The 22,006-nt window shown below is 24.0% G+C and overlaps 1 protein-coding gene across 2 annotated transcripts in view; it reads right to left on the bottom strand.

Annotated features, from left to right (window-relative positions):
• Positions 1-3,515: 3,515 nt before the first annotated feature.
• Positions 3,516-22,006, bottom strand: part of LOC122507156 — a 30,516-nt gene continuing 12,025 nt past the window's right edge. For both annotated transcript variants that reach the window (XM_043619722.1, XM_043619731.1), the window contains exons 2-4: positions 7,378-10,005; positions 5,578-5,863; positions 3,516-4,929 (exon numbers count right to left, since the gene is read on the bottom strand). In XM_043619722.1, coding sequence (XP_043475657.1) covers positions 4,754-4,929; positions 5,578-5,863; positions 7,378-9,519 — 2,604 coding nt within the window. In that variant the 5' untranslated portion in view covers positions 9,520-10,005 and the 3' untranslated portion in view covers positions 3,516-4,753. The remainder of the gene's footprint in view (positions 4,930-5,577; positions 5,864-7,377; positions 10,006-22,006) is intronic.

Raw genomic sequence — 22,006 nt, 5'->3', positions numbered from 1 at the left:
TAAAAAAATTTTAATAAAATTCTTTATAATAATTGAATTGTTGTCAATATAATTTTAATAAAATCTTTTCAAAGAATTCAATTATTTTCATAAATAATATACAATTTTCAAAGAAATTCAATTATTTAAAACACAATTTTCATAAAATTTTTTGAAAAAAATCATAGCTACATTTTTACTATACTTTTTTCTGTTTTTAAGCTAGTTTTTGCTACTTTTTTTAAAACTAATAATCGAATACGAAGCCTGACAATTTCTTTTTGAATTAAAATTTTTTTTAATACTCGAAAAAAATTGTTTTTTGCTTGGTAATAAATATTTTTAATAAAGAATACTCTCTTCTTTAACTTGAATTTTTTTCAATAGTAGAAAAAAAATTGTCCTTTTTTTAAATATTCGAGGGGCAAAAATTGAAAAAATATTAAACTTTTTAATATTCAATTGCACAGTTTTCTTGAAAATATCAAATTGATACTAAAGTGTCTCAATTTGAAACCAAAAATTTACATCAATTTTTTATTTGGTACACATTCTTGGTATCAAATTGATACATTTTAGTATTAATTTTGATACTTTCAAATATTTACCAGAATTTTTTTACCCGAATATTCTTGAGGATTTCTACAAGAATGTGTTTGAAATATTCCACAAAAATGTTTTTAAAATATTCCCCAAGAATTATTCTTTAAAAATGTTTCGAATAAATTTTTTTGAAATATTTCAAATAAATAACTTTGGAAATATTCTACAATAATATTCTTAAAATACTCCACATGAATATTTTTTGAAATATTTTACAGGAATATTCTACACATTTTGAAATATTACCCAAGAATATTCTTGACATATTCGAAAAAATATTCTTAAAATATTATACAAGAATATTCTTCTGTTCTATACAAATTTAATTTTTAGAGTTAAAATATTCCATTGTCAAAGTAAGATTTTCATTTTTCAATAATAAAAAAAATTCGTACAATATTCAACAATATTGCAGAAAAATATTTCTTGGAATATTTTACAAGAATATTGCTATAAAATTTAATTACGAATTTAATATTTCGAAAATAGTATTTTTTTTAATATTTCAAGAAATATTTCTTGGAATATTTTACAAGAATATAATTTGAAATTTTAATTATCGATCTGAGATTTTAAAAGAATATTTAATTCCTTTCATATTTCAAACAGAAAATTCGTACAATATTCTACAAAAAATATTCCTTGGAAATTGAAATATTTTGCAATGAAAATAAATTCTACCAGTAATTTTCAAGTAATATTCTAATATCGGACAATATTTATAATTGTAATTTATAATTGTTATTAAAAATTACAATATTGAATAATATTTAGAATTATTATTAAAAATTATAATACTGAAATTATATAATTACAATTTATTATTAAAAATTATATTACTTAGTAATATTAATAATTATTACTGAATAATTTCTATTCAAGTCAATTATTATTGGTATTTGATTCAAAATACCGAAAATTATTGTTTCAAATACAATTTATTTGACTTAAATAAAATTTACTTGTTTAGAAAAAATATTTATTTGATAATAATAATAAATTAATTAACAACAATAATATTACTCTTCTCGATTTTATTTTAATTGAAATAGGATTTCTCATTTATAATATATTTTTTTTTGTGTATTATACATATTTATAAGATTTATGTAATACGAATGTATGGGCATGTCTATGTTTAATGTATATAATTCGAAAATGGATTTTTTTTCTAAGTTTCATCTAAAAAGAAGTCTCAAAACAAAGATACGCACGTTCTTAATTAATTAAATTTCTTATTTTTGAATCGTAGTCTAGTGAGACGTCGCGCCTGCACTATTAGTGCGAAAATAATTCACACGTAAATTCGCAGGCACTGCAGAGGTGTAAACAACTTGGGAATCATATTTTTTCAGAGTCGTTTTTTTTCTTTATATTTTCTTTTTTTACTAAAATATAAAATAAAAAAAATTCTAAAAAACGATATAATATAATAACACATTTGTCACATTTGCCACAAATCGTGAGGAAATAATCTCAATTCCCAATTGTATATTTTACACAATAATTATCACAATTCTCGGGCGAAAAATAATTATTTTTCAAACGAAGAAAATTATTATTATTTTTATTTTAATTATCTATATTTACAAAAAAAAAAAAAAAAAAAAAAAATTCTAGGGGAAAAATTGAAACGACTCTGATACTTTTTTTTATTTATTAAAAGGGAATCTAATTACCCTAGAGATAACAAACTTCATTCTTTTCACATTTCAATGGCAATTCCATTTTCTTTTTACATTTTTATAATTCTCGTTCCATTATTTTTTTTTTTATCTTTTTTTTTGGCGTTCATTTTTCCCTCAAATTCTTTAAATCGCTTCCGCTACTTTTATTAATAATGTGTTGAACTTTTGTACCCGAAAATTCTCGAGTTACTATTTTTTTTTTATTTTATTTCTTTTTTAATTTTAATAATAAAATATTACCTTTTTTACATTTTTTATATAGATGCCTTCAAGGCCGCTCATGCATCACTCAATTTTCTAAATTCACTGAAAAATGAAAATAATTTCCAAATAAAAAAAATTCAAGACCTCAAAATTTTATTCCTTCAATTAAAAATTTTACGAAAATAAAATTCGTAATTGTCTCATAAAAATGTAGATTTAAAAAAAATTGGAAAATAAAAAATTTAATTTAGAAAATAAAAAAAGTAACAAATTAAAGAAAATAGTAAAAAAAGATGGCAAAATTTTCCGAATTCACAATATTCATGAATAAAAATAATTAAATATAAAAAAATCGATGCTCGTCGACTGAATGAAAATAAAATTTTATTTAAAAAAAATTACCAAAATAATTTTCATTCAACAGCTATTTAGATTGTGAGTGGTTAAAATTCTATCGGCAAAAATGGATAAAATTGATGTAGTTTCGTATCATCACAGAAAAGCTATATGCATACAAGAACTTCTATGTACACATTTATTTTTTTTTTGTTTGCTTCATTTTTTACTTTTTAAAACGTTTCGAATTTATTCGCAAAAGGTGTCTTTATAATTTAATCTCATCAAGTCTGTCATTATTCTATTTTCCAGACAGGAAACATGAAAACGAGTTTCTATATTTAAGTAAATAAAAATAAAATCTCGTTTTCAAATTCAAACCCGACTTGATTTCGAAGAAAATCGACATAACTGACAAGTGTAAATTTAACGCAAATCTTTACAATATAAAAAGACATACAAAAATTTATTTAGAGACAAAATATTGTAAATACAGAAAAAAAATGAAACTTAGTTCAATTTATTTTTACAAAAAAAGTGAAACTGGCAAAAAAATCTTAAAATCCAGTTTCGAAATAAATTTTTTTATATTTAAATTTATTTTATTCTTTGAATTTAATTTTTGAATTAATTTTTAAAATTATTTAATTTAAATTTAAATTTATTTTCAATTTGTTTTAATTTTAATTTAAGTTTTTTAAAAGTTTTTTTAAGTTTTAAAAATTTGTTAATCAGCAAACTCGCTAATTTCAGTTTCCTTTTGAGGAAAAATGTGATTTGAATAAATCCTCATCTATAATAATAATTTGTAAGATTTTAATTTGAAATTTTCAAAGAGGAAATTTTTTTTAAATTGAATTATTTTTTAAACACTCTGATTCTATATTGTCTTTTTTTATAACCAGATTTTCAAATTCTCATAAAGCAGAACAAGGAAAAAATTTAACAGCAAAAACCTAAGAGAATACTTTATAAACTTCGAGGATGCCACCACTCTAGTATGTGGCAGCGAAAATTATCCTGAGATTCGGAACTCGTTAGTATATTTTTTTTTTTTGAGTGACTCGGAAAATCTCTTATTTTTGTTGTATCAACCTCAATTTTATTATTTATTTACAACAAATAAAAAAATTTAATTTTGCAATAATTTTTTTTTAAATTATCAATTTATTTATAATAAATAAATTTATTTTTCATGAAAAGAAAATAAATTTTTATTATTGCAGATTGCAATTATTATTCCAATATTTCTTGTCAATGATCAAATTTCTATTTTCATCACCAATTATCAGTTGTTCGAGAAAATTTTTTAGAGAAAAAAAATGTACACCGTACGAGTCACTCAGAATCGAATAACTACTATGCAAGCTTCTTGCTCTAATTTTTTCTTTTTACGCAATTTCTATCACGAAACACTCAAAAGTGATTGATGACAATAATAAATTACGTTGTTAATACATTTTCATCATACTGACAAAAATGGAAAAAAAAAATTGCGTCCTTTCATATATACAAAAGGAATTTTCGAGGCAGGCAATTTTCAAACGTTTGAAAAAGGTCGTTTAGCAACCTACATTTTTGGTGTGCTATTTTTTGTTCACTATATAAAAAAGAATATTCCGACGTTTTTGTATAATTATTAGCGAAGTATTAAAAAATTGTGTAATTATCGTCGGCTAATTATACTTATTAACTAACGTTGTTTTTTCTCTCTCTTTCTACGGAAGGAACTAGGTGAAATTCCATGGACTCGGATGTTTATATGTATATAAGAAGAAATGTAAAAAAAGAAATTAATATTGCTAATAAGACGATTTTCAATCGTCCTTGAAATACACAAAGACGCTTCGCAATTCCTGCTTGGAAGTGTTTTTATTTATATATAATATTATTGTTGTCGCTTATATCTTTCAATTCTCAGAATTATTATTCCCTATTGTATTTCAAACACTGTTGATGTCAGAAAATTGTCCTGATTCCTCTTTTCGTTTTGTACAGCAGCATCTGCGAAATATGTCCACAAGTGGCATAACTATTAGCATTGTTCCGCTGAGAGCTATGAAAAATCCCGCCAGATAAAAGGACCAGTCATAAGAGCCTGTGATGTCATAAAGCCAACCTAAAATCAATAATAATTATGAGCAATTGTAAATTAAAAATTTCAAATAAATTTAAATTTCTTTTTTTTTGCTTAAATTGATGAGAAATTTGAAGGGAATTTATCAAGGGAATATAAACGGGAAAACTATAAGTTCTGGACAATAAATTAATTTAAATCCATTGGAGTGAGAATAATTGGCTTACAAAAGACAAGCTCAATTGAATTTCGATAATAATATGACTTTAGAAGGCGAAATAATCCCTGGAATTCATTAAAGAATCAAATTTCCATTGGATAGTTCAATAATATAATAAATTGATCCTTTACTATCTCCACGACCTTTATTGACAATTCGCTAGAAATTTTATTATATCTGCACGTGGTTTCAAATTCAAAGGTCTCGCGTGTGTAAAGGAAACTCTTTACTTAATTTCAAATCAATATTCCAATTATCCAATACAAAAATATATAAAAACATTATTCTGCATTCAAGAATTTTCCTCCAAATATGCAAATGCTAGAACATTTTCTTTTAATCGAAAAAAATTTTCTTTTACGTACAAAAATTTTAAATATTATGTTTCCCTCTCTATCTAAATAATTATTTGTTTTAAAATTTGTTTTGATATACAATTGCAAAGAAGTATTTTTGCTGAAAAGTTTTACCAGCAAGTGGAGGTCCCATGAGATTGGCGATGCCCTGAACAAGTAGAAGGAGACCGTAGGCATTAGTGAATCTCTCCAGGGTGATGGCTTCAACGAGAATAATACTAGTAAGACTGTAGTTTGCAGCGATGAAGAGTCCGAAGGCACCGGAAATTGCACATAGTGCAGGATAGTTGTTGACCGCTAAGGGAATCATCGCCGTTACAGTACCGCAGAGAAACATACAGACCGCATACACCATTGAGGTATTCACCCAAGCTCGATCGCCAGCCCAGCCAAGGAATATCTAAGAACAAATAAGTTTCATCAAAAAATTCCCCTTCCTCTCCAGATCGAAAAAAACCCCCAAACTTTACGAATTTTTGCAAAGAGGAAAAACTAAATCCAAATGTCGAATAATTATCACATTACTTCCGTCATTGTCCACAATAAATAAATATTAAATCAGTAACGACAAATTAAATTAGTAGCGACAAAATAAAACAACGATAAAAATAAAACAACAATGATAATAATAAACAAGCAATGAAAAAATAAACCAACAATGAAAAAATAAACTAGCAATAACGAAGCATTAAATTAGCAATTAGAAAATATTAAATTACAAAAAAGATTTTAAACTATACAAAAGATTCGAAATTAAAAAATTAGAGGATACGGGAAAAGAAAAGTCGATTCAACATGATACTGTGTTTCTTATAAGAAAGTAGTCTTTCAATAGTTTGACCCAAATTAACGATCCGCTTGGAATAATGAAATTGCCTATTATAGGATCAGAGGCGAGACGACGTCAGGATCGACCTCGATGAATCGCACTTGCCTTCTGGAAGTCAGGCCTCTATCCTTCGTAAACAGATCAATGTCTAATTGAAAGAAAAAACAAAAAAATCTCCGGTTGTACTTAATTTATTTCAATTTTCAATCTCCCACCGCTCTTCAATTGATAAATTGCTACTATATACTCTAAATCTGAATAAGTTTGCATATGCACTTGTTTAGATTTCAAAAGTCCAATTTATTTCGGATTAAGAAAAAAAAAAAGGAAAAATCAATAGCAGAAAATGTGATAACAAAAAATCATTGTGGGCCAATAGGAAATATTTAGAGAAAAGATTGCAGTAGGCAACCGGTAGAAGCATGAATTTCTATCTAAATTGTAAGGTTTCACTGAAATGTTACACCTTATACAACGAGGATTAAACAAAATGAGTTAAAAATATTCCGCACAAGTAGATTCCGAGAACATTGTTAGATTAATCCGATTAGTGAAAGATAGAAGATAAAGAAGAAGACCTTAGGTTCCTAATGTTGAAAATTTTTGTTTCGGAAATAAAAAGTTGAAACCATTTTTTTGCGCTAATGAATTTTTGTTATGTACGCGAACTACTATGGGTCCTCAAAACGTTTCTTTAATTGTATATCGCAAAAAAAAGAGTTGTATTCATTAAGGATTTTACATACGATGCTGTTAACCCTCCGTTTGTCACTCGGGTCCAGCCAGGATCAAACGGATTTCATATTTATTTAAATTATGCTTTTTTATAAAAGAATTTTTGCCCAACTACGATTGGAAAATATTGATGTTACCAGAATTTTGAATGGTACAGTTAATTATATAATATTATTAATATTATTAAACTAATGATATCCGTAAAAATTAATCGACTTTTGGGTAATCTAGATATTTGACATCGTCAACCTTGACAACTAAAGGGACTTACGAATTTCGGAAATACAGTATCGGTTGGAAAATGAAAAACATTAGCAAAAAACAATCATTAATTATTAAATAAAAGTTACCTCTCCTCCCATATTAGTGATGCCAACAACCGAAATAAGAATCGACGCCTCCTTCTGACTGAAGCCCATTTCGATGGCATTATCGGTGAGATACACATAAGGCACATCGTACCAAAAATGTAGAAGAAAATTGCTGATAGAGAAGAGCAAAAATCTTGAATCACTAAAGTGAGAAAAATCCAGCATATCGACAAGCAAATCCCAAAATTCCCAAAGACCGGCATACCAAACACTTTTTGTTTTAGCAATTGTTGTCATTGAATTCCGATAAATATCGGGACAGCTAGACGCTCTCAATCGATATCTATTGATATTGAGCATAGCTCCCCTGTAAGTTAAACTATGTCTGTGCACACGTATATCCTTTAAATAAGCCGTTGGTTCTTTTTTACTGTGCTGTAAACTATTAGAACGTCTCAATGGACTCTCGGTATTAATTTTCTTCAACCACCAAAGATATGCAGCATCACTATTCTGTCGACAACTTTTCTCACCATGCTCCTTGGTAGAACTCTGCTTCGGATCAACCAATGGACTCGGTGTTGGTACAAATCTCGCCGACGGAATACTCAACTGATCATGAAGTGCACCCGAATCACTAAAACTTCTCGACGATATCAAAAGACTCGGATAATTCTGCAGTAGAACATTGTAAACATTCTTTCTCGTACTCAACAATTCCAAAACTTCCAATGGCACCTTCTCGCCATTCTTCACAAACGTCGGCAAATTCACCAAACTGGAAAACAATTTCCCCCCGTCCTCATCGTCCTGCACGCGTAAATTCTCAATAATCATTGCATTCGCCGAGGCGAAACCACGTTTTGCATCACCGTGCGGCGTTTGTGTTGTTGTATTCGCCGAACTACTGGCCGAAAACGAATCAGCACTCGAACTCTGTATTCTCGATCTTTTCTTCTCTCGATTTTTCCTCCTCTCCTCAGTTTTCGCCTTTGCTCTCGTCGTCGTCCATTCCAAATCCCTCATTAAACAACCGCACACGGCGAGATTTAGAAACAAACCCGCGAGAATTAGCGTCGTACCACGCCAGCCATATTCAGCCAAGAGATACTGAGTAAGGGGAGCAAAAATAAAGGTTCCGATTCCACTTCCACAAACCGAAAGTCCGGTGGCAAATGAACGCTTCTTATCGAAATAGTAAGCGACAATAACAACCGCCGCCACAAAACAGAGCGAGAGACCAAAACCCGAGATAACACCAAACGTTAAAATAATAATCCACATGGAATTTGCAAACGAACTGATGACAAAGCCAGTTGTCGCTAAAATACTACCGACTATCGAGACTTTACGACAACCGTAACGATCTGTTAAAAAACTAGCAATTGGTCCCGAAAGCAATGGCATCGCCATAAATAGACTGCCAATCCAAGCGGTTTTCGATTTTCCCTCACCAAAATACTTGACAAATTCCACAAAGATTACACCAAATGAAAATGTAATACCATCGGCTATTAGATTCACCATAAATGATGCCGCAACAACAACCCAACCCCAACCTCCATCAGGTGGTCTTGGTTCGGAGAAATTTTCCAAACTCGAATTATCCTCCGAACTACTTGAACTTGACGTCGATAATGAGATATTTGTCTTTTGATTAATCTTCTGATTCTGATTCTGATTTTTACAATTTGACTCCTTATTGAATTGAACATGAAGTACTTGCTTTTCGTCTTTTGGCGATTTACCATTAACCAATTTCTCCGTACTCTTTTCATTAATAGTGAGATTATTAACCACAAGTAAACGTGGTGGCGAACCAAAAATTGTATTTCTCTCTGTAAAAACATTTTTCAATTTTTGTGAATCCTCCCTATAGAGACTCTCTGGTCGTTTAGGTGAATTTTGTTGTTCCAAATTCTTCAATTCCTTAAGAGCTTCTATACGAATTTGCAAACCCGATTCCTGATCACTAGGATCAATTTCAATAAATTTCTCCTTCTCATCATTATTACTCTCCTGAATTAATCTATAATTGAGATTTTCTTCAGGAAATACAAGTTGAACGGAAATTTTTCCAATTTTCGACAATTCATCTTCATCGTCATCATCATTATTATCGTCATTCTCGGTTAATATTGGATTCGTTTTCTCGCCATTGAAGAATTTCCATTCGGCCATTGTGAATTCGAATTGTGAATTTGTTGGGGGTGTGTGTTGTGAATTTATTTTTTCTTGGTGGGTAAAGGGGAGACGAACGATTTTTGAGAATAAAGGGGGTGTGTGGGGGGAATTCTTTCGTTTTCGATTCCTTTACTCTTCCTTGAAAACTTCGGTCGACGCTTAAACGATTATATTTATCACACAAATCACAAAATATTTCTTTATCATTAAACTTAAAAATTGACTAGTTTCGTCCTTGATTTAAATAAAGGTGTAATTGGCCACTCGTAGAGCTGTCGAGTAAATTGACGACGAAGCGGTAACAGGGACAAGGAAGACCTGGTCTCGTGTTGACCGCCGCCACCATCGCAGATGGTACCCAGAATTGTTGTCGTCCAATTCCACGTATCCTGAATTCTCAGGACCACCTCCTCCTCCACGACACGATCACTAACCCAGGCACCCATGCGGCGAACGGTTCTACTTCAGCTCTTTCGGTTTACACTAGAAATGCAATAATTGCAAAATTAGTTTAAAAAAATTAAATATTCATCAAAAATTGGTTTCTCCAAAAAATATAAATTTTCTAAAATTTTGAAAATTTGGGAACTTTTGGCTGTTTTGTGTGTATATTTCAGATCTTTTTACTACTTTTTTCTTTATTTATTTACAAATAAATTCATAAAAAAAATAATTTATTAATTTACAACAATAAAAGCGTATAACAGCTATAAAAATCATTTTTTATTTTATTTTTTAATCAATTTCGGTCTTAAAAATCTATTTTTACCGAAATACGAATTCTAAAAAATTTTGAAAAGAAAGCTTAGAAATTTTTGCCTATTATTTTTATATATCTATTGTATTTTTATTTTTAACTACTTCTTTTATTTATTTACTTATTTATTTATAAAAATAAAGCAGTAATTATAAAAATAATTTTTTTCTTCATTATTTATCTATTTAAGTATTAATAGGGTTGTTACAAAAATTTAATTTTGTTTTTCCCTGACTTTTCCCTGATTTCCAGACAAAATTTTGTTTCTTCCTAAGAATATTCTAATCCATTCTAAAAATTATTAAATACTCAAGAAAATGTTCATTATTATTTATGTACAAATTTCTCCAATTGTAAAATTATTCGAAAACAACAATAACTTTTTTTCAAAATAAATATTTCATTATTATTATTTTTCCATAAGAAATAAGATTTTCAAAAATTTCAAATTTCAACATTTTAAAATTCAATAACTTTTCAGAAGATTTATTATAAAACATGAAGAAATCGATTGCTCCGAGTCTTCGACTCGGAGCAATCGATTTCTTCATTTTTTTTATATAATATAATTAAATATGTTAGAGAGATAAAATAATTATTTTATATTATAAGAATATTTTTACTGTAACTTTTTCAAAATTATTTTCATCAATTCAATTATTATTTTTTAGAATTTAAAAAAAAATTTTTCTTTAAATGAATTATTTTTAATAATTTTTAAAAAAGTTTTTTAATTATTTTTCAAATCCATTTGTTTACAATTCAATTTTACACGAAATTTGGTTTATTCGGAAATTCTTCAATGAATTATATATTAGAAAATAAAAACATGAAATAATTTTTTTTTTAAATTCGATTAAACTTTTCCAGAAAAATTAATTCTGCAAAATTGTTAGTTAAAAGTATGAAAAAAATCAGATTTTCAAAGATTTTAATTTAAAACTTTTTGAAAATTAAATTATTTCTAAAAATTTACACTGAAATGCTTTTAATGTTCAATTATTATCTAAAATTTTAACTGAAATCCATTTTTTAATCAATATTTATTAGAAAATTCTACGAGAATTCAATTATTTATTTATTTTACAATCAATTAAATATGTAAAAATAAATAATTTATTGAATAATTGAATGCTTGTTAAAATTGAATTCTCATAAAGAATTTTATCAATAAATGTTTAAATCATTTAATTCTTTCGACGAATTTTTAATAAAAATTTTAAAAATAATTACATTTTTCGAGAAATTTGATTGAAATTGAATTAAAAATAATTGAAATCCTGCGATGAATTTTATTATTTATGAAAATAATTGAATTCCTAAAAAGAATATTATTATTTACGAAAATAATTGAATCTCTGTAAAAAAAATTTTATAGTTTATTAAAATAATTGAATTATTACGAAAAAATTTATAACAAATTTGTAAATAATTGAATTCTTGTGATATTTTTATTATAACTTATAATATTATCTATGAAAATAAAAATTTATTCTACAGAATTGTTAGTTAAAAATATATAAAAAATTAAGATTTTCAAAGATTTTACTTTGAAACTTTAACAAAATTCAATTATTTCTAAAAATTGCATTAGTAACTTCTTCAAATTTTAATTATTATCTAAAACTTTAACTAAAATTATTTTTTAAATCAATTTTTATTAAAAAATTCAAAGAAAATTCAATTATTTAAATACAAATATATAATAAATAATTTATTGAATAATTATAATGTTTCTTAAAATTCAATTCTTATAATTTTATCAACAAATTTTTAAATTAATTAATTCCATGAATTTTAATAAAATTTTTAAGAATAATTACATTTTTCCAGTAATTTGATTAAAATTGAATTGAAGATAATTGAATTCCTAAAAAGAATTTTATTATATTTACGAAAATAATTGAATTTTTGTAAAAAATTGTATAGTTCATAGAAATAATGAAATTATTACGAAGAAATTTATACTAAATTTATAAATAATTGAATTCCTGATGATATTTTTATTATTCATGAAAATAAATAAATGTTTTCGTAGAATTTTATCAAAAATTTGTTTTAATGTTTTAAATAATTGAATTATTTTAATAAAATTTTTAAGAATAATGACATTTTTCGAGGAATTCGATTAAAATTGAATTGAAAATAATTGAAATTCTGCGATGAGTTTTAATATTTATAAAAATAATTCAATTCGCTAAAAAGAATTTTATTATCATTAAATTGAGAAAATTTTTTGAAAATAATTGAAATTCTGCCAAGAAAGTTATTAAATTTTTTGAAAATAATTGAATCTAATTAGAAATTAGAAATTATTGTCAGAAATAAAAAAAAATTGAAAATTTCGTGGTAATTTTTATAGTTTATGAGGCAAACAGAAAAAACACCAAAATTTAGAATTTTGCTATGAATTCTAAAAATTTAATTTTTTACAATACTTTTGATAAAAAACCCTGACTTTTCTCTGACCAATTCTATACTATTTTCTTGACTTTTTCCTTAATTTCCTGACTTCCCTAACCGTTGAAATCCTGATTAAAAATTAAAAAAAAAGTAAAGTATTAAAATCATTAACAGAAACACGAGATTTTTTTAAATTCCAAAAAAAAAATTCTTTTTTTTGTTTAATTTACTCTGTCATTATTTTTTCGAGATTGCGATATAGAGACTAAAGAAAATGATCCTATAATTAATTCACCAAGTTCAACAACGTGTACAAGTCATTATATTTAGAAAAATAAGAAGACGATTCTCGAAATAAGCGAACAAATTTTTAATTACTGCAACATTTTTCTTTTTTCTAAGAAGAAAAATAGAAACATTGACTTATTTCAAAATAATAAAAAAATTTTCTCAAAATATAATTGAAATAATAATATCTAAATTGATAAGAATATAGAATTTCATGTTCATATGATTTAATTCTTAAACGACCCAAAAAGCCATGTATCCCATTTTCTTTGACGACTAATATCCAAGATTTCCTGCATGTATCTTATAACCAGTATAGAGCAACTCGAGTTAAGCACAGCGATTATAAATAAAGTTCATTGTATATGAGTTGCTATCAATTTAAGGACATAAAGTGGTGCGCACTAGTTCTATCTCTTTCTCCACAAACTCAATGTCTTTCCTCTTATAATATATTGTAATATTTTAAATAAAATGTTTCAGAATATTTAAAAAAAAAATTATTTTTAAAATTGGTTCTTTCAATGTAAAATTTATACCAAAGTGAATCAAATTGATGCAAAAAAAATTAAAATCAATAATTTGATCCATATTAACTTTAAACTGTTTAAATAATTTACTATTTGTTAAATAATTTCAAAAAAATTAATTCCTTTCATATTTAAACATTTTTTTTCAAATTACCAATTTGAAATTTTAATTTATTTAATTTTTATTTATTTTTATTTTTATTAATTTTTATTATTTTAATTTTAATTTTTATTTATTTCTACTTATGTGTTATTTATAGTTTAATTTAATTAATTTATTTATTTAAAAATAATTATTATTAAATAAATAATTTTTATTCATGTGGTGCAAATTTTTGTTATTTAATTAAAAAATTAGGATTTAAAAAATTAAATTTATTTTTTAATACCTAGTAATTCTTATTATTTAAATTATTTTTTATTGCATAAATTTTAAAATTTTTGTCAACACTTTAATACTTTTGGTATCAATTTAATTCTTTTGGCATCAATTTAATAATTTTTGTATAAATTTGATACTTTTGGTAGCAGTTAATAGTCTTTTGGTATTAATTTAATTCTTTTGGCATAAATTTAATAATTTTTTTATAAATTTGATACTCTTGGTATCAGTTGGTATCAGTCTTTTGGTATTAATTTAACACTTTTGGTATCAATTTGATACTATGGTATCAGTTTGATTAATTTTGGTGTCAATTTGCGATAAATTTAAACTGTTAATTAATAATTAAAAATTAATAAGTAATTAAACCTCTTTGTTATTAAATATTAAATAAATAAATTTTAAAATTTTAATTGTAAAGTAGATATTTATAAAAAGCAGTATTAAGAATATACACATGTATAATATTTTACTGTATATTAATTAATCTTCGTCTTCTATTTAAACTACTACAATGTTTTACATTTACAGCATATTCTTTATCTCTCGCAATATCGTGTTCAATAAAATAAAATCTAGGACAACATAGATAAGAATGAAAAAAGCGCAAATTATTCCCGAACAAAGAAGATTTTTTATACGAAAAAATTTCTTTAAAAGAAATTTCCAATAATTAAATTTTTCTCCCAAAAATGTGTCAATTTTTCGTTCCTATTTTTAAAGAATTAAATTAATTAACTAAAGGACGAAAAAAAACCAATGTTACAATTTAAACAAAATCAAAAATAATTTTTCTTCAATACAAATTCTTGTAATTCTTTTTATAATCTCACATCTGATTAACATTCTCATTATCTAATGAATTTGCACCAGTAACCCAATAAAAAAAAGACATTGTTGACTTTTTTTCTCAATTTTTTTTTAAAAAGACCTCGTTAATTATCAATCTATAAATAAAATTCAAAAAATTCAAGATGAGATGGATAAGATATATAATGTGGAAAATTTAAGTTCGAAAGAATGAATTTAATGAAATATATACAATAAAACTAAGAACATTTTACATATGAAGAGATAAGATGTGTTTGTGTGATGAAAATACAATAATTTCTTAATTGAACGTGTCGTGAGTGGTGGATAGAAGAAATAAAAGACGTTATATGTGACTAATTTCATAATATATGATGAGTATAAAAATAATTATTACTCGCACTTACATTTAGATATAAATATAATAGGGCACAGGAAGTTAACGATTTACTTTTTAAGTTCAAATTAATACCATCAGTTCATTTTTGATTATATAGAAGAATATAATGATAAGAATTTCTTCACGTGTCTCCAGTTCATATGAACCCGAAAAAAAGTGTGTCTTAATCAAAATTTTACTGGATAAGATAATTATATAAAATTACATTTAAGGTCATTTTCACTTTTCTTCTTTTATAAAAATCGAAATTTCAAAATATTTCTTTCCAGAAAAAGTACATTTTTTTTATTCCTTTTTCGTATCAATTTGATATCTTTAAAAAAACTGTGTTAATACGATATTTAATTTTTTAATTATTATAATATTTTTAGCGTATTAATTAGTTTAATATTTAGTGTATTAATTAATATAATATTTAATGTACTAAACTTTATAAACTAATTAATTATTAAATAATAATTAATAAGCAATAATATAAAAATTCAAAAGTATAGTTAATAAATTCAATAACTTGTAAAAAGTCTAAAAAAACCGTTAATTACTTTTTAGATAATTATAATTAAATTGTTATAAAAAATTTATAACAAATACTCGAATGTTAATATACAAATTAGAAAAATGAACTGAAGCTTAATTTTCTGGTATACAAACATCTCCTCCATTGTCAACTTTAAAATGCAGTTTCTCTCTTTCCTGTGGGATTTTTACGTGGCAAATTAATTCAGCTTTTCGGAGACTAATTAATTAACCAGGTCGAGGTGTTTGTATAAATATATGTATACATAAAAGTTTGTTAGTTGGAATTTCCGACCACTCTGGCATTGTGCCATCAATTTCAAATTTTCTCTTTCATTTCCCAAAAACTTTTGCCTTTTATTTTTCTTCTAAAAGAATTGTTTTCTTAAGACAAGAAAAAAAAAGAATAAAAGAAATATAACCAGAAATTTATCTCTAAGGTCTCGCAAAGTGTCACCATTTTTTAAAAACTGTTTTATACACTTTCGTATATATACAAATTTTTATGCATGTACACAAAATCATGACAAAAATATAATTTTTAATCGAAAGTAAAAAGGAATATTTAATTAGAACTTTTTACATTAAATTAATTTGCGATATTATGAATTTATAATTAATTGAAAATATTAATTTACTAATAATTCATTTTAGGTACTTCATGATGTACATGAAATACCTAAAGTGAAACTCAATACATATATAAACAAAAAAGTAAATGATTCAATAAATAAATTAGTCTAATTATTATTCGTAATTAAAGACGAAAATAACTATCAGTCTATATCCAAGGTTATTTTAAATAAATAAATTACAAACAACAAATATTATTACTAGCTAACAGTTTAGGATAAATTTTAATAATTAAAATAACTAATACGAACGAGTGATATAGTCATATTACCAGTTTAGGATAAAATTACCAATTTTAAAAATAATAAAATTAAAAAATTTGTAATTCAAATTTTTATTGCAAACAATAAAAAAAAAATCCAATTTTGGAAAAATTACAAATAAAAATTTGTAATGAAATTATTTTGTTTTGAAATTATTTTCAAGAGTGATAAAATTCTTCTCATAAAATTCAATTATCTTTAAAATAAATTCTCATCAAAATCTCAATTATTTTTATAAATAACAAAATTCTTCCCTAAAGTTCAATTATTTTCAAATCAATCTCAAATTCCCAAAAATAGTACGCAAACATTTAATTATTTTCATAAAAAAACTTCTCAGGAATTCAATTATTTACAAATTTTTTATAAATTCCTTTGCAATTATTCAATTATTTTTATAAATAATAAAATTTTTTTAAGGAATTCAATTATTTTCATAAAAAAAGAATTAAAAATTGTAGAAAATAATAATTTGAAAGGATGAAAATAATTCTGAAAAAATTACTGTAATAATATTCTTATAATATAAAACAATGATTTTATCACTCCGTCATTTTTAATTATTATAAAACATTCTTATAAGTTATTGAATTTAAAAAAATTTGAATTTGAATGTTTTGAAAAATAATATTTAAATTATTTATTTAAAAAAAAATTATTGATGTTTTCGAATAATTTTACAATTAAAGAAATTCGTAAATAAATGTAACAGAATCATTTTTGTGAGTAAAATTTTTTCCTTTATTTTCTAAAAATTTAAAAAGATTCAATTTCATTTTCAATTAAAATTTGTAATTGACAAATAGAATTCTAAAATTCTAAATTTTTATCCTAAAAAATACATTGTATTTGAAAGTAATTTTTGAAAGTAAACAAATAAAATTATTTAACAAAATTTAATTTAAATTCTTTACATGAATTAAGAAAATAAATTTTAAAATTTTAAAAATGAAAAATTAAATGTTATTACAGTTTTACAACAATTAAAATTTTCAACGATTTCGATTCCAATAATCATTTAAAATTTAATTATTCCTCGAAACATCATACTACAACGCTTTTAATATTCAATTATAATCTAAAATTTCAACTGACATTCGTTTTTTAGTCAATTCTTATTCGAAAGTTCAACTAAAATTCAACTATTTAAATACAACAATAAATAATATATTGAATAATTGAATGTTTCTCAAAATTTAATTCTTATAAAGAATTTATCAATTTTTTAAGAATTAATTCAATTTCTGAGAAGAATTTTATTATTTATGAAAATAATTGAATTTTTGCGAAAAATTTTAAATAATTTTTTTTAAATAATTGAATTCTTGTAAAGAATTTTATTTTTTGGAAAAATAATTGAATAAAGTGAAAAATTAAAGAAAGAATTTATCAATTTTTTAAAAAATAATTAAATACTTGCGAAGAATTTTAAATAATTTTTTTTAAATAATTGAATTCTCGTGAAAAATTTTATTATATGGAAAATTAATTGAATAATTGTGAAGAATTAAAGAAAGAATTTACCAATTTTTTAAAAAATTATTCAATTTGTAAGAAGAATTTTATTATGTATGAAAATAATTGAATTTTTGCGAAGAATTTTATTATTTATGAAAATAATTGAATTTTTGCGAAAAATTTTATTTCATTTTTTTTAAATAATTGAATTCTCGTGAAAAATTTTATTATTTAGGAAAATAATTGAATAATTGTGAAGAATTAAAGAAAGAATTTATCAATTTTTTAAGAAATAATTGAATTTCTGAGAAGAATTTGATTATTTATGAAAATAATTGAATTTTCGCGAAGAATTTTAAATAATTTTTTTAAAATAATTGAATTCTCGTAATGAATTTTATTTTTTGGGAAAATAATTGAATAATTGTGAAAAATTAAAGAAAGAAAATACCTATCAACATTTTTTGAAATATTTGAATTTTTACGAAGAATTTTATTTATTTTTTTTTTTAATTTTTATTTATGCGAAAATAATTGTATTTTTGCCTGGAATTTTATTTAAATTTTTATAAATAATTGAATTTTCGTGAAAAATTTTATTGTTTGAAAAAATAATTGAATTCTTGCGGTAGAATTTTATAAAAAGATTTTAAATTGATTTTCTTCGAAAATTTTTATGAAATATTTTAAATAATTCAATTCTTGTGAAAATTTTATTACTCATAAAAAAAATTAAATGTTTGCGAAGAATTTTATCAAAAATCTTTTGTGGGGAATCTCATTAAAATTGTATAGATTTTGAAAATCATAGTAGAAAATAGTAGTGAATAGTAGGTTTTAGTAGAAGAGTGCGAAGCCTGATTATTATTAATTTACAATTAATTTAATTAATTGATATCAGTTTATTTATTATTAGCTAATAAAAAGTTCAGTTATTATTAATTTTTTTATTTTTATAATTTAATAAAAATTTCAGTTATTATTAATTTTTTTATTTTTATTGTTTTTATTTGTTTTATTAAATTAAGAATTGCAAAAATTGATTAGAAGAATGAAAAAGTATTTGAGAGAAAAAATAATTCTATACCAAGTAATGCATTACTCACAATGGAGATAAAGTTCTTTCTGCACACATATGGTGGAATGACAAACTTATATATAATAGTATCTCAGTAAAATCTTATATATACGTGTACATTACATGAGATAGACAAACAATTTAAATAATACATTTAATAGAATGAAAATAGAATAATATCTTTAATAAACTTCTATTCGAATTTACATGAGAGGAAAATAAAAAAATAATTTAAGAAAACAATAGAATTCGAAATTATATTTAAAATGACATTGACAGTACAGTTTTTCTTAAACAATTTTTTTATCTTTTTCATTTGTCATTAAATTTCGATTGGTCATTAATATATATCTGTATCTCGCAAACTATTTTTAGAACCTCTAATAAATGAGAATTATCAAACTGTTGAAGAGAATCTTTTGAAAAGCTATTGTGTACATGACGTATTTTCTTTATAGACGTGAAATTAATTTTCAATTGATACAGAAACCTTTTTTCTCAGTTTTTTCTATTATTTATTATGTTTATTATTTACTTTATTTATTTATGTTATTTATTTTATTTAGTTCTATTATTTTCGATTATTAATCTATTATTAATGTAGAATATTTTTGCTCAATACGAAAGTCAGGCCTCGGACTGAATTCATAAATAAAAAATAGGAAAAAATAATATTTTTTCAATTGTGAAATTGTTTTTGAGGGAGAAAATGAATTTCTCCACTTGAGAACGCCAAGGTCACCGCCAGGTGGCAAGAGAAATTCCAAGAAAGAACTCAACTGCCATCTAGCGGTGATCTTGACGTTCGCAGGTGGAGAATAGAATCTCCATATTTAAAATCTCGTTTTAAGAAATTAATTAATGGCTTTTTTCACATAATTTTAATTTTAACCATCGAGTTTAGAGAAAATACTAAATATATAAAAATATTTTAAAATATATTACAAGTAAGAGAACTTTTTGCATAAATATATTTCCTCTTTTTCTCTCTCTCTCCCTCTATGTCTGTCTCAAATGAAAAATTTATTGGCAGGATATTTTCGATCGTTTATTATACATTGTTATCGCAAAAAAAAAAAAAAATTCTGATAGTGTTTGACCGAGAATTTATCGACCTCTCTCTCTCTCTCTCCCTATTTTTTTTCTTCCCCCTTTTGGTCATTGTTCAATGAATGTAACTCATCGCGACAGAATATTAACCGCCTAAACCCTGAAATTCATCAAGCAGATGATTTATCGATTATCGATTTATATACAGTACCGTCCGAAATTGTCAGTCCACCCATTTTCAAAGGAATGACAAAAATTTTTTAACATAAAATTCATGAAAAGTAAAATTTTTTTTGGTTTATATTTTGAAAGACGATAAAATTTTGAAAAGAATAAGACCTTACAGAAGTCATTTGGCCAAAATTTGTAGAAGATATTCTTAAAAATCGTCATTTTCAATGTTTTACAAAAATTTGAATAACTTCTAAAATAATGAACGCTTTTTAATAATCTTAGGCTTATTTTAAAGACCATTTTCTACAGAATAAGAATTACTTATAGGCATTAACCTGTAATTTTTAACTTGGAATAAGCATGACGTCAAAGTTGGACAAAAAAATTCAAAAAATTTGAAATAATATTATTAAAAGAAAAATAATTTTTGAAACTCAAACATATATTTTTATTAAATTTTCTTGAAAAATCTACACCATATCATGTTTTATATATGTTCTAGAATAGTTTTTAGTACAAAAAATTTATTTCAAATTTTTCCAATTTTTTTGTCTAATTTTGACGTCATGCTTATTCCAAGTTAAAAATGACAGGTTAATGCCTATAAGTAATTCTTATTCCGTAGAAAAAGACCTTTAAAATAAGCCTAAGATTATTAAAAAGCGTTTATTATTTTAGAAGTTATTTAAATTTTTGTAAAACATTGAAAATGACGATTTTTAGGAATATCTTCTACAAATTTTGGCCAAATGACTTCTGTAAGGTCTTATTCTTTTCAAAATTTTATCGTCTTCCAAAATATAAACCAAAAAAAATTTTAGTTTTCATGAATTTTATGTTAAAAAATTTTTGTCATTCCTTTAAAAATGGGTGGACTGACAATTGCGGACGGTACTGTAATATGTTGCATTTCTGACGGTTTGTTTCAAAATCCCACACGGTTGACCCACTGAACTTTCGATCTCTAAATTATATGCATACACGACGTATTTATATATATACATTGTCAATAATTAGAGAAAAAAAACATTTTTTTTTTATCACTTTTGGTTAACCACTTTTTATACACATTTATTATAAAGTAGGTACAAAAATAAAAAAATAAAAAAAAATTTACAAAATCAAACAACAATAATAAAAAATTAAAAAATTTTTTGTCCTTTGATCCCAAAATTATTTTCTATAGAAAAAAAGGTCTGTAAGAAAAAAGAAGATATAATTTCAAAAATTAAATAATATTGAAGAATTATTCTAATTTTTTATTTAAATGAAAATCGTGAAATGAAGTGCGAAAAAGAAACGCGAGTGAAGATCGAGAAAAAGAATTTCATTAATTATGTAAGTTAACTGAAACGTGAATTTTTAATGAATAACGCGGTTGACCGTGGCAATGAATTTTATAAATAGAAAACAAGACAGAGACAAATTTTTGTTTCGAGTGTTTGTTACTTTTTCTTTATATATTCTTAATGTATGAACTGAAAAGAAAGTTAATTGAATAAGAAACTAGAATTAATTTTAAATAAAGTTAACATATTTTGTATATTGTCACAATAAAAAAACCAACTCTTTATTGTTAAAAATATTAATTATTAATAAAATAAATTAAATTATTTAAATGAAACTGAAACTTGCATTCAACTGAAAATTGTAATTTTACAAAAATTTAATTTTCAAATTTAAGTAGTTTCCATTTTCAGCTTCGTATTATTTAATTTATTATTAATTACAAATAACTAAAT

Source organism: Leptopilina heterotoma, unplaced genomic scaffold (assembly GCF_015476425.1).
Source record: "Leptopilina heterotoma isolate Lh14 unplaced genomic scaffold, ASM1547642v1 Lhet_114, whole genome shotgun sequence".
NCBI classification, from domain to species: domain Eukaryota; kingdom Metazoa; phylum Arthropoda; class Insecta; order Hymenoptera; family Figitidae; genus Leptopilina; species Leptopilina heterotoma.
This window is presented reverse-complemented; position numbering and strand designations above follow the sequence as displayed.